The 14,448-nt window shown below is 41.2% G+C and overlaps 1 protein-coding gene across 1 annotated transcript in view; it reads left to right on the forward strand.

Moving 5' to 3' along the window:
* The first annotated feature begins 568 nt into the window (after positions 1-568).
* DNAJC16 (DnaJ heat shock protein family (Hsp40) member C16) overlaps positions 569-14,448 on the forward strand; it is a 35,922-nt gene continuing 22,042 nt past the window's right edge. The window contains 4 exon segments of the mRNA XM_058552958.1: positions 569-826; positions 2,670-2,854; positions 7,205-7,271; positions 8,301-8,640. Of these exon segments, the coding sequence (XP_058408941.1) occupies positions 2,688-2,854; positions 7,205-7,271; positions 8,301-8,640 (574 nt within the window). The 5' untranslated portion in view covers positions 569-826; positions 2,670-2,687.

Here is a 14,448-nt window from a genome sequence, read left to right on the forward strand (position 1 = left end):
GGAGATCAAAAAAATAAAAACAGAGCAGGGGGATATCAAATCTCTTTTTAATACCCAAGGAAACTATCTCATTGGCTCAATGAAAGTTTACCTCATTCACCTGTGACTCTTCCACTACCACCACCACCACTACACACATATCCCTTTCCCGTGCTAAGGGCAGGGCTTGGTGCATTCTAGGTGGAGCTCACTTTTTGGTAAATGGGTTTAGGAGTCCTGGAGTCTAGGCCTTGGGCAAGTCCCTGTCCTTATCTGGGCCTTAGTATCCCCATCAGCATATGGAGGAGTTGGACTAGAAAAGATCCCTAAGGTCCCTTCCAACTCTGACGCTCTAGCATTCTATGAATACGGTTAAAGAGAACAGGGACCAGCTATTGCTTCCCCACCCTAGCAACTGTTGCTAGACGAGGGCCATCTCCTGGTAGGAGCGGAAACTCCTCCCTAGACCGGGAGGTCTTTTGGGCATCCCATCATGCATCGCGACTTCGCCTCACTAGGAGGCACATTTTGGCCTCTTTGGTCACGACCATCCCTTTGGATCCAGCCTTAGAGCGCGCCTCGTTCCTATGGCAACCGCGCCAGGTCCACGCGCAGACGGCGGGTGGCAAGGGTCAAAACAGATTCGCAAAGCAGAAGCCTTGGACCTATTCAGTGCGCGCCTTCGATGAGCCAAGCCTTTAAGTGTCACGTGACTCGCCTCCGGCTTGTCCCCTCCTCCTTCCCCTCCCCAGGCCCCGGCGAGCGCTGGTGTGGACCGGAGGCTCCCGGCTTGACGGACTAACTGGAGCACGGACGCTGCAGCCGCTTAGGCCGGTGCCCTTTCCCGGTAACTCCGTCCCGGCGTGACGCGCGGAGCCGCGGATGCGGCAGAGCCAGGCAGACGCAGGGATCTCCCGTCAATTCCTTCTCCTTCCTGGTCCCCACTGGGCCCGGGGGGAACCGGGAACCGACAGGGCCTGGCCCAGGGCTCTCGGGGGGCGGCGGGGGAGGCAGCTGTCTCTTGGAGGTTTGCGACCTCCGGAGGGAGGTTGAGGCGGGGCCAAGACCCGGAGCGTGTCTCTGGGAGCGGCTGCCGGGTCCAGGGATATTGCCCGAGGGCGGCAGCCTACCTGTTGGGCAGGTTGTTTCCTGCCCTGAGGCCGGCACGGTCGAGCTGTCAGCCAAAGAACTTCACAGCTCCCCGGCACTTGGGCCCTCCAGCTGGAGGCGACTAACACAGTTGAATAAGACAGTGATTGCACTGCATGGTAGAAAAAATACTGATCATAAGTACACTTATTGACTCTTGGCCCTGTGTTCAGTAAATCCTTTACATACGTTTAACTCCCATAGTGATCCCTTCAGGGTGGTATTATTCACCCCCATTTTATGAATAAGGACACTGAGGCTTAGCAAGTTTAAGTAACTCGCCCAAGGTCATAAAGTGATGGAGGACGGGTCCCAATCTTAGTCTGATTCCAGAGCCCATGTGCTAAACCAGTAGCTACATCGCCTTCCCGATTTTTAGCGCGCTGTACGTGTTATGAGAATAGGTTATAGGTTGCCTTAACAAGGAAGAAATTGGTTTGTTTTAGGATTTTATTCAGCATGCACGCAGTCCTAAACATTGACCCCACAGTGTAGTCAATTTCGTGAGGACTCCCATGCAGCATTTAGACTTCCACTTGTCAACATCCACCGCTGTTACAGCTTTGACCCCCTTAAGTAAGGTGTCACCCTTGAACCTTAAAACTTTGGTAATTTATGAGAAGTCCAGATAAATATGGTCCTTGAAAAATCTTTGTATGATATCTCAAAGATCGTAAACCTGGAGTGTAAATGTCCGCGCAATATAGCACTATCTTATTCGTTAACCAGCCAGGATTATTTCCAAAACCCACACTGAATTCAGTCACTACACTCACCAGAAATGGAGATTTAACATTTGAAGACCATGCCTGGTCTACTTTTTTTTGCCATTAATCCCTCTTCACGTGGAAAACCAAATTTTTTCTCCCTGCTTTTTCTCTTCTGAGATCTCCATTTATAATGACCATATGCTAATGATTCAAGAGCAGCTTTTCATTTTCTTGTTTGAGTGGGCATGGTGAGAAAGAAGAGAATTGGAGCTTACTAAGTCATAACCCCACAGTTTTTGAGAGTATTTCACTTTCATATTTGTCGTTGTTTAACCCGTAAGAACATCACAACTGTCTCATTTTGTAGTTTTGCACATGGTAAATCTTATGGTTTCATGAATTTATTTAGCATGTACTCAGTGAGGTATTCCTAAGCCACGTATTTTAAGCTTAACTATTATTGTCAGAATAAGTGCAATAGTGTATTTGAGATGTAGTCGCCTTGATATTCCTATGTATGTTTTCCCACATTTGCTTATTATTTCTTCATTCATTCATTTTCAGTCATTTCTAAAGCTTTTCTAATCCAAGGATTCTGGAGGTTTGCTATTAATTCTTAATGCTCATCTTTTCATCTATAGTAGGTCTTATTTGTGATATTCAAAAATAGTAGCAAGATTGTTAATTTTAAAAAATATGGTCAAACAGCTTGACACTTCCTGCAGAGTATCTTTGTTTTGTTTTTCATCTGTATATCTTATACCTTTACCTAAAAAACAAGATTGTGCAGGTTTCTACCACTGAAACTTATTGCCTCTTCCGTCATTTCAGCTCTGGAAAGGAAGAGAAATGGAAGTGAAAAAGTTGAGCCTTTCCTGGCAGTTCTTGATAGTTCTGGTTCTGATCCTGCAAATTCTCTCTGCGTTGGATTTTGACCCATACAGAGTCCTAGGGGTCAGCCGAACAGCCAGTCAGGCTGATATTAAAAAGGCTTATAAGAAGCTCGCCCGGGAATGGTAGGTGAAACAAAGAAATAGCAGTTTAATATAAGCTAAGCAGTTTTAGAGGGGAATGAAACCTAAAGTATGGTTAGCTTTAATTTGTTTCTGTTTCTGTGTTCCATAAATATATGATATATACCTGTCTAAAATATTTTATTTGGGAGAACTAATGTTCATGGTATTATATAATTTTTAGTGATGAGACCCAAAGCCTATGAAACCCTCTTTTAGGAATTCTTTGACTTAAAGAATTGCCCTGGACACTGTTAACATATTTAATGTTAAAAAGTAAAGTAGGAGGGAACTTTAATTTTAAAAATATGTGTGTAATCAACAGTGAATAATCTACCCTTCCCATGATGTTATTCATTAAGTAACTCTTTATGAGTGTCATTGCTAAAGGGAACACTATCTAGTCCTATTCTCTAATTTATTAATTTTTAAGCCTTCAAAAAAGTTTTAGAGCTTTTGGCCCTCAATTTAAAAAGAATATTCAGGAACTGAGTACATTACTTTTAAAAATTATCTTATAGAAAAATCATAATTTCACCTGTAGATATTGTATGTGCTAGAGAATATACAAGTGTTTGTGAATTAGTGGGATAGCAATAAATTTAAAACTTATTTTGAACAAACGTCATCAATTTTTTGCACTAATGCTTTGGACATGCCAAAGAAGCAGAAGTGTTGGATTATATAGCTGGAGGGGAGCAGCAGGAGGAGGAAAGGATGGAAGGGGCACAGGCGACTGCAAGCTTGGTGAACCAACCATAAGTAATGAGAGAAGGTTTGGATGGGAACGATCATTGAGCACCAACTGCTGCTAGGCTCCAGGTTCCATGCTTTTTATCTCATTTATTTATTTATTATTTTTTTGTGTGAGGAGATCAGCCCTGTGCTAACATCTGCCAATCCTCCTCTTTTTTTGCTGAGGAAGACTAGCCCTGGGCTAACATCCGTGCCCATCTTCCTCCACTTTATATGGGACACCGCCACAGCATGGCTTGCCAAGCAGTGCGTTGGTGTGCGCCCGGGATCCGAACCGGCGAACCCTGGGCCGCCACAGCTGAGTGCGCGCACTTAACCGCCTGTGCCACTGGATCGGCCCCAGCTTTTTATCTCATTTAAACCTCATAATTACCCCATGAGGGAGGATATTGCTGTCCCTGTCTTATTGGTGAGGAAATCTAGGCTCAGAGTTGTTAAGTCTGTATTACCTCTGGGTTTCATATGTAGTTTGACCTTCTGCACCCACAGGTGGTTTATTGCTTTTTTGTTTTTTAATCACTTAACCATCTGGGCAGAAGTATGAGTGAGTGGGTTAATGTTTGAGTGGGTAGGAAGTTACGCAGGAGCAAAGCTGACACATGCAAATGACACTGCAGGCTGTGCATGACTTCAATAAAAGATGTATCTTAGTTTTAAACTGGTTGCAGTAAAGGGAAAAGTTTTAGAATATAATGTTTTGAATCCATAAACGCTTTAGACCATATTCATATCACGAGGAATCCAGAGCTGGATTCTAAAAACACAATCTCTAATTAAGCGTGGCCTCTTTCCAGGGACTCTCTCTACAGCAAAGTTGCTTTCTACATCATTTCAAACTCTTGCCTCTTTATGTTTAAAGCAAAAGTATAAATCGGCAATGAATTCATAAGGAAGCAACATTCTTTTGGACAGGGTATGGCCTTTGACAACATTTTAAAAGCAGAAATGATAGCTTGGGTATATGGGACCTGTTGAAATGTACAGCTTTGGGGCTGGCCCGGTGGTGTAGCGGTTAAGTTTGCGCACTCTGCTTCGGTGGCCCAGGATTCACAGGTTCGGATCCGGGGCACGGACCTACTCACCACTTGTCAAGCCATGCTGTGGTGGCGTCCCATATAAAGTAAAGGAAGATGGGCACGGATGTTAGCCCAGAGCCAGTCTTCCTCAGCAGAAAAAGAGGAGGATTGGCAACAGATGTTAGCTCAGGGCTAATCTTCCTCAAAAAAAAATGTACAGCTTTGACTTTTCTGACTTCCAGAGCTGAAAAGGGTGTTAGGATATTAATTAAATGAATCATATGCTTCTCTTCCTTAATTAGATTCTCTCTAGGAGTAATTCGTCACCGTAGAAATATACAGAGTATCATCCAGTGAAAGTCTAAAGTTTTACTTTACCTTTGTATTTTCACTGTACTATTATTTTCTAATCCTTGGGCCATGGCAGTGTTGTATCGCTGAAATAGTTTGTTTCGTTTCATATTGTTTCATATACACTGAAAATAGTGGTGTTTCCCAGTTTGACGTTTCAGAATGAGCTCTAGCAGGAGAGTGGTTAATTGTGGAATTGGATTTGTAGCCTTTCTCTACAATGTTTTACTACTTACTAGTGTTTCTTAGACTTCTCAAGAGCTTTCCCCTTGCTTGGTGAAACCATTTAAATTTACTTTTTCTCTCAAGTAAACTACATTTCTCTCCCAATAATTAAGTTCTGTCATAGGTACTTCTGTTTTGTCATCTACATAGCAAAATAAACAACTCCTCCCACCCCAAGAAAAAGGTGTCATAAAATTTGATTTGAAGCAAATGCGTGTAACATGGTCAGTCACCTGAGTAGTAAACTGATTTGTCTAATACTTGACTAAATTTCTTTTTCTACCTTTGTTTTTATTCCCTTAGAGTTAGCTAGACAGCCAGTAGATACCAAGTATGATATTTTCTTCACTTTGAAGTTTAAAGGATGTATATTATATTGTAGTCTGTGAAATGTTTCCTGTACGCTGAAAATAACATTGAACGGTACTTCCTAGAGCTGAATTTATCCTTTCCTAAATGTTTTCAACTTTGTGATATCTTCCTGCAATTAGGAAAATATTCCTTGTAAACTGAAACTGTTTTGTGGTTTCCTCCCTGTCCTTGGGCCTTGGCCCCCTCTGTTTCAGGATCTATGGTTTTAACCCAGCTCCCCTCACAACTCTCTCTTTGGTTCATTCTCCTTAAAAGCCCTTTCCTACCTTTCTCCCGCTGCGGAGTTCTGTATGTGAAATCTTCATTTGCGTGATTGCATAATTTTTTTCTTCTCAGCCTTTAGCCTAAGTTTGAATATTTAAAGCACTTTTTTTTTTGTCATCCAGAAGCATGCTTTGGAACCACCATCTTGTTTCCTTAAGTCATACTATTTTCATTATACCTAGCTGAGATTTTTTTCCCACTAATATTCATAACAAGGATTAAATAGTTAAGAGAAAAGTGATGTCTAAATTCAACGGCCAATCATTTAAAGTTTATTTTTGGAGAAATCAGAATATGTGGTATAATTCATTCAAACATATTCCTGCTAGAATAAGTTGGTCAGGTTGTAAATTTTTTTATTCCAGTGTACTTGGTGCTGTTTTTAGTAGTCATTTGCTTCCCAGTGGATTGCTTCTCTTTCTAGAACCTTTGCTAGAGGAAATTTACTTAGAAGTTAGCAGAAGTGATTACATAAAGAATAAGCTCTGTAATAGTCTCTTAATAAGATGAGCATTGAAAAATCAATCAGTATAAAACACTGATTTAGATCTTAGGGGGTTCTAAGGAAGTAAAACCAGCCCCTATTTTCCAGGACTTTAAAATCCCCAAAGCTGAAATTGGTATAAACACAAGCAGATTATAGAATAATATATGACCACAAGATGGATACAATTAATTGCCAGCTGTATATAATAGCAAATGTTCTAATATTCGTTGAAACCACTTTACTTAAACTGTAGACTTTTCTCACGTCTTAAAACTTGTGGCCTTGAAATCATTATCCATTTATAGGTAAAAGGCAATCACAGGCAAAATGGAATAACCAGAGTAATAATGAAAACAGAAATGTTCTAATTTGAACATCAGCAGCAAGATGCTCTTTGGAACATGGTTGTTACTAAAATTCACAGTGCCTCCTAAAAGCTATTTCCTGTGTCTCCTTGAGTTGTCAGAAGAAATACCTTCATTGGTATCATTCTAACATTGGGATGAAAAGCTGCCGTCCTGGGAAAAGAAGTCGGTTCTCATGGATAAGTGACTTTAGCCTCAAGCCAGCTTTAGCAGCCTTTGGGAGCAACGTGAAGACATGCACATAGCCCACCTTTCCTTGGTGAAATGCTGCTGTGCTATCTGGTGCTTTGAAAATGTGCCCAGCTGAAGTGCTTTTGGAGTAAATTGCCTGTTTCAGAGTTTCATTTGTTATAGTCAATGTGAAGCAACTCATTGCTTCTACCATTTATTAAGAAGCTGTCCTAACACAATGGCCTTCCATTTGCCTCTGATGTAGTGAACTGTGTATACAGGCATGTTAATCGACCACATGTACAACATTAAGTCCATTCTCACTGCCTGCCCATTTGTGTTTCAGGCATCCTGACAAAAACAAAGATCCTGGAGCAGAAGACAAGTTCATTCAAATTAGCAAGGCTTACGAGGTATCGTGGCAAACTTTGCGATGCGTCCCTTAGCTCTGATAAAATATGCCTCTGATAAAATAAAAATAGCTCTGATCAGTTTTGTCAGGTCCTCTCAGAAAGGGCATGTTCCCTGTGCCCTTGACCCAGTTTCTAGACAATGGTAGAGAGAACATATTTGGCCGTATCCAGTATGTTGAAATTAGTGCCTAAACGCTTCTTCTTGAAAAACCTGGCCTACTTTAAAGGCTTTAATTGGAATTGTAGAATTACCCTGAATGTGTCTCTGTTTCCTTTTTAGAAACTTACATTACGTGTTCACTTCAGCAGCACATATACTAGAAACTTATGTTAAAGAATCACAGACCAATTTGCCTATATTTATTACAGTGACACAAGGTTACAAATACGTTTAAACACAAGATTTTCAACAATTTTCCAACATGTCAGCTGAAGTAGGTTGGTCTGAAAGATGCATAAAAGATAAGGCCATGGTTCCTGATTTGTGAGGGGTAATGCTCTTCAACAGACAGTGCTTAGTTTGTAGAATGACACATCATCCTAAAACAGGTTCTCAAATTTTAGACTTCAAAGTTGTTTCTGAGTAAAACAAAGTCAGTTAACACAAAAGACACTGAACTCAATTCTGTGGTGCTTTTTGGTGTTCACAGCTTTTCACATCTTGCTTTGAATTATTCCAACTTATATGGTATGACAAGTCAATTTTCTTGTGGTTGAGCCCTGGTAATCAACATTACGTTCAGTTTCCTTTGTTTTACTGATGTATTTAGTATTATGATAGCTCAGAATCTTTAAAGCCAAGTTGAGCATGAGTATCTAAATGATTGAAGTATTATGGTCTTGAAATAATGTTTCTGTTGAGAGAAGAGCTTCCTGGTATGTTGAGTAACTGCATTTAGAACATCTACTCATGTCATATCTTTACATTTATTTTCTTCCTGTGTCTTGCAAGCTGCTTATGGGAAAGTCCTTTGGGTGAACCTTTTTTTTCATTTCACAGATTTCATATTTTTTTCCCTTTCTTCCTAGATTCTTTCCAATGAAGAAAAGAGATCAAATTATGATCACTATGGAGATGCCGGAGAGAGCCAGGGCTACCAGAAGCAGCAACAGCAGCGAGAGTATCACTTCCGCCATTTCCATGAAAATTTTTATTTTGATGAGTCTTTTTTTCACTTCCCTTTTAATTCTGAGCGGCGGGACTCAATCGATGAAAAGTATTTGTTGCACTTTTCACATTATGTGAATGAAGTGGTTCCAGATAGCTTCAAGAAACCCTACCTCATTAAGATCACCTCAGATTGGTGCTTTAGCTGTATTCATATCGAGCCTGTTTGGAAAGAAGTCGTTCAAGAACTGGAAGGATTGGGTAAGATCATTTTATTCTGTTTATATAAGAGAAGGTGACTTTTTTGTCTTTTGAATTTTATGGGATATTGAGGAGAAGGAGCAGTTAATGTGATTTCTCTTCACAAATTCATGGTGACTGGTGTTTTCCAGGGACACATTTTCAGAAAGGGGAAATGTATAAACTGCTTTCGTTTTGCATTACTAGTTGGAAGCTTTATCCATATAGTCTCCTATGGTTGGGGGCCTGATACATAGGAGAAGCTTAAAAATTGTTGCTTGAACAAAGCAGCCCACAAGCGTCCATTTTAGCGCTGGTAGGATTTGCAGATCATTCTTATGGTATTTGTGTTTGCTCTGTGTATTAATTTGCTAGGACTGTCATAACAAAATACCACAGACTGGATGGCTTCAACAACAGAAATTTATTTTTTCCTAGTTCTTGGGATTAGAAGTCCAAGATCCAGGTATCAGCAGGGTTGGTGTCTTCTGAGGCCTCTGCTTGGCTTGCAGATGGCCGCCTTCTCCCTGTGTCTTCACATGATCGTCTGTGTGTGTGCTTGTGTCTGGTGTCTCACTCTCGTTCTGTGCCCTAATGTCTTCTTATAAAGAAGGACATCAGTCGTATTGCATTAGGGCCCACCCTAACATCCCCATTTTAACTTAATTACCTCTTCAAAGGCCCTGTCTCCAAATACAGTCACGCTCTGAAGTACTGGGAGTTAGGACTTCAACATATGAATTTGAAGGGGACACAGTGCAGCCCATAACACTCTAATGGGCATGGGGTCCCACTCTCCATCACAGATTAGCCTTTCCTTTGTTCTTAGTTACCACTTAGTGCCAGGAAAATTTTAGTGATCCAGAGAGGAGATTTATTTTAATAACTCCTAAAAGTTGGAATTACTGAGTTAAATGTGTGCGTGTGTGTGCGTTTTGTAGGTATTAGCAGACCTACTCTTGAACTGAAAGGGGACACACTCAACCATAGGGGCTGAAGGGCCTGGATTTCTCTGGAGAGAGTGTACAACTGAAAACCATCAGTTCATTTATTCTAAGACAGAAATTTTCAACCTGTTGTTCAGAGGCACTCGGGTACTCAGATTTGCTGAAATGCTTTCCTGAGATTGAATAAAGAAGTTCTTGGAAGATGAGGGAATAAGTTTAGCACAATGTCTTACGTGTGGTGGGCAGTCGGTAGATGCTTGCTGTTGGTGCGTAATGAATGAATGAGAGGTTGAGATCAGGTGGGAGCACCTGGATTGAACAGCTTCTTCATCACAAAGCATAATTGCATTTTATGCCATGCGAGGTGGCATGCTGAAGACTATTTAACCTCTTCAGTCTTAGGAGCTGACGTTGAGACCCAATAGCAGAGCATAAGCATTAAACCATTGCATAATTTTTGATGGCAATGTGTTTACACCAGAGTCAGATCAGAGCCAATATTGTATTTTAAATGTGCCAGGCAAACATACATAATGTGAAGCTGTGTAGCATGGTGGTTACCATTATGACCACAGGCTTTGGAGTCAGATAGACCAGGGTTCAAATCTCAGCTCTGTCATTTACTATCTTTGTGTCTTTGGACAAATTATTTAACCCAAGTGTCTTCATCTCTGAAATGGTGTAATAACATCAAACCAACAGATTGTTATAAAGATTAAATGAGAAAAATTTATGTTAAGTGCCTGATACATGTTAAGCACTTAAATGAACTTAGAGAATTTCTGATTAACTGAGTTTTCTGGTTTACCAAAGTAAAATTTTTTAAAGTACCTATTTTATAAACTTCTTTTAAAAATCTTTCTTAAATGTATTAGTCTACTTTCTTCAACCCACTGACTATCAAGCACCAACTTTTGACTTATTTTTAGTTAATTCTTAAAAGGAGATTAGAAGCTGGCTGGGCAGGAAACGGAGGAGTAACATTACAGGCGGAGGGAACAGTGCAGACAGAGAAACAAAGAGCGTCCACGGAAGAGCCAGCAGCAGGGTGTGAGTTGGTGTAGGTGAGAGGGGAGGGAGCAGGAAGAGCATGCTGGGAGCCAGGTAGTGAGGAGCCTTCAAGTCCAGGCTAAGGAAGCTGGACGTTATTTTGTAATTGACTTTGGAAATCCTAGGCTTAAAAAGAAAAGACTCTTATTCTGTTTCATCCACTTTAATAAAGATATCACTAAAGGAATATTCAGTGACTATGATTGACTCCTCTTCAAGTGCCCATTTTTTGGACTTTATTTTATGGTATGTAATAAAGCCAAGAAATGTAGTTACAGGGCCAGCCCCGTGGCTTAGCGGTTAAGTGCGCGCGCTCCGCTACTGGCGGCCCGGGTTCGGATCCCGGGCGCGCACCAACGCACCGCTTGTCCGGCCATGCTGAGGCCACGTCCCACATACAGCAGCTAGAAGCATGTGCAACTATGACACACAACTATCTACTGGGGCTTTGGGGAGACCAAGGGAAAAAAAAAGGAGGGGGATTGGCAATAGATGTTAGCTCAGGGCCAGTCTTCCTCAGCAAAAAGAGGAGGATTGGCATGGATGTTAGCTCAGGGCTGATCTTCCTCCCCCCACCCCAAAAATAAATAAATAAATAAATATTTAAAAAAGAAAAAAAAAGAAAGAAATGTACTTACATAGAGGAGTGATCTAATCAGAGCTACACTTTTCAAAGCTAACTTAAAGCTGCATGAAGGACAGATTGAAGAAGGTGAAAATAGAGACAGGGAGGTTACCAGCCCTGGCAAGACAGCAACTATTGGCCTAGACTAGGGTAGTAGGAATAGAGAGAGGAGGAGAAGTGAAGAATATTTCTAGGGGGTGGGATCATGGAGGTCTGGAGGGACCTGGCTCCTGGAGACCATTTGAATATGAGAAATGAGCAAGAAAGGAGAGAAGGAGTCAAGATTGACTCTGCCTTCTGACTTGAGCTACTGGATGGGCAGGGAATACAGGGAAGAGTTGAATTTGGAGAGAAATAGTTCTAAATAATAACTACAGCTTGGACATACTGAGTGTGATGATGTGAAAATTATAGCAGAAGTGTTATAGTAATGATAGCTTACATTCATTGAGAGTATACCATATGCAGGCACTATTATAAGTATCAACTCATATTAAACAACAACCCTTCAAGGCAGGTGCTGTTGTCATCCATCTTTTGCAGATACTTAGCTCACTTTTGGTACCTTGTCAAGGTCCCACAGTTGGTGTTTGGCAGAGCTGGGGTTCAAACCCAGATAGTCTGGCTCCACAGTCCATGCATTGAGCACAATGCTGTACTGCCTTTCAGTGTCCTTAACTCTTTGATGATTGAAGATCTTGCCATTCTTTGGGGTTCTTGTGCTATATAATCCTGATAGTCAGGATTCAAAATGACAAGGATGGAAGAAGCTGGATTCAGATCCATATTAGTGATATTTACTGAATATTTAGTCTGTTCCTCCACTCCACCCCTCAAGTCCCTTGGAAGGCAGATTTGGCTCAATGTGTTAGATTAGTCTTGTCTATAAACCATTTTCCTCTTTGGAACTTTCAGATTAGTTGAAGATTCCTGACAGTCAGCTTCTGCTTGGTTACGGTTGGGGGACATTGAGGTGAGATCCTTACAATACCTAGGGCCGTTCCCTGTCCAGGGGAGGCAACATTATCCTTTAAGACAGTTACTGCAGAAAATGTTTCTATTCTTAGTTGACAGAAGGAGCAGACAATCAAAGATGAGCTGAGAGGTCTGGGGAAGCTTGGTCGTTGTCTCAGAGTAACATAAAATGCCTGAGTTGCAGTACTGTATGTGAAGGAAATAGAACAGTTCTACCCCAAGGAGAAATGCTGCAGCTATTTAGGTGGAACCTCAGTCATGCAATTTGGTAGTAACTAGTGTGCAAAAGCATCCAACATTTATAGACACGATGCTGTGGGGGAAGGCCCATAAATAGTCCGCACTGCCCCTGACCTTGAGAAGCTTACTGTTGAGTTGAAGAGAAAATACTTACCCGGAGAATTCACACCAGCCTCACATTTGCAAGTACAGAATAATATAGTACTGCAGGAGTAAGTAGAGGATGACAAGGAATTCATTCCATGTTCTTGTTTAAAACTTTTTTCTTGATGAACCACATACTATATTAGACATCAAAGTATATATTATAATAATAGTTTTCATTGAGCATTTCAGTTGTTTGGCATTGTGCTAAATGTTTTGTAAGGATTGTCTTTATCCCCAAAGTAATCCAATGAGGGAGAGACTATTATTATCCCTGTTTTACAGATGAAGAAACTGAGGCCCAGGAATGTTAAGGAAATAATCAAGGTCACACTATTCACAAATAGCTGTGTTGGGATGTGGACCCAGGAGTCTAACTCCTGGGTTCACTCGTTTAACCACTGTGCTGCACTGCTTCAGAAATAAGTAATACCTGGTCCTTGCACCAGGAAGCTCAAATAAGAGACATCCTGAATCATCACAGCACACTCAGTGCTCACTGGGAGCTGCAGACAGAGCTGCCAGAGTGTCAGGGAGGTTGAATGTCTTGAAATCAAACATCATTTGAGGGAAACCCAATTTGGATGATGATGCAGTGATGATTCACCATGACTTCTTACTTAAAAAGAAGGAATAATTCCTCTCTTTCAAGGAATTGCTAAGTATATAACAGTTTCTTGCTGTCTAGGAAAATGGTATACCTAGATACTGGAAAAAAAAAGTTTTTTTCTGCTTTAGCTCCATGTCCTTGATTTTGTTCTGTTTCACATCATTTTGCATCTTAGTAGTTTGTTTATTAACAGGTTTGTATTTAGCCAGATTTGACAGTCGTATGTTGTCCCAGTTGGCTCTGTATATCCCTTAAGGCATATGCAGAGGTAGAAAGAAACATGAGGGCCGGCCCGGTGGCTTAGCGGTTAAGTGCACGCGCTCCGCTGCTGGCGGCCCGGGTTCGGATCCCGGGCGCGCACCGACGCACCGCTTCTCCGGCCATGCTGAGGCCGTGTCCCACATACAGCAACTAGAGGGATGTGCAGCTATGACATACAACTATCTGCTGGGGCTTTGGGGGAAAAAAATAAATAAATAAAATCTTTAAAAAAAAAAAAAAGAAAGAAACATGAATGTGTGTATGCTACAGAGAGGAAAAAGAAAGAATTTCCCTAAAGGATGTGATGGACATTTAGGATTGCATAATGAAAGCAAATATAATTTGGCACCTCAAAATAGAGTCGTGACACAGAGATCTTCAGTACTGTACAGAAAGAAGACCCTCTTACAAACTCAAAAAGAGGAGAAAATATTAGTATTTTTAATTCCCCAGGATCTGCAGATTAGCCAGAAACATCGATCCATATAAAAATCAAATAATGTTTCTGAAAGAGATCAGGTATGCTTTGCCTTTCTTTTAAATTTGCTACGAAAGTTCATTTGGATCTGGGCATGTCCCTGTCACCTGGAGCCAGGTTATGCGGAATCAGGATGAGAACACGTGAATAGTTGTACTTGTGTTGTCCTAGCTGAGCTTGTTTTATGACCCCTGAACTTTGGAGTGCAGAGCATTTGCAGGCAGAGGAGGAGGGGATGGAAACTGTGTTGTTCACTGTGACTTAGAGACCCCGGGTCAGCACCAGTCCTCATGGTCATTTCCCAGCTTGAGTCTTAGGGAGAAAACAGTGCTGCCACCTTTTCTTACTCTTCCTTCCCAGCTTGGATGGGGACAGGGAGAGGGTAGAGCTGGCCTTGAAAAGAGTTGTGGACTTCTTATTATGCCCTTAAATATCTTTTCAGGAGAGAAGATACCACAAATTTAAACACCAAATATTTATTACTCCTTATTCTAAAGGG

The sequence above is a fragment of the Diceros bicornis genome, chromosome 13 (genome assembly GCF_020826845.1).
Source record: "Diceros bicornis minor isolate mBicDic1 chromosome 13, mDicBic1.mat.cur, whole genome shotgun sequence".
Lineage (NCBI taxonomy): Eukaryota > Metazoa > Chordata > Mammalia > Perissodactyla > Rhinocerotidae > Diceros > Diceros bicornis.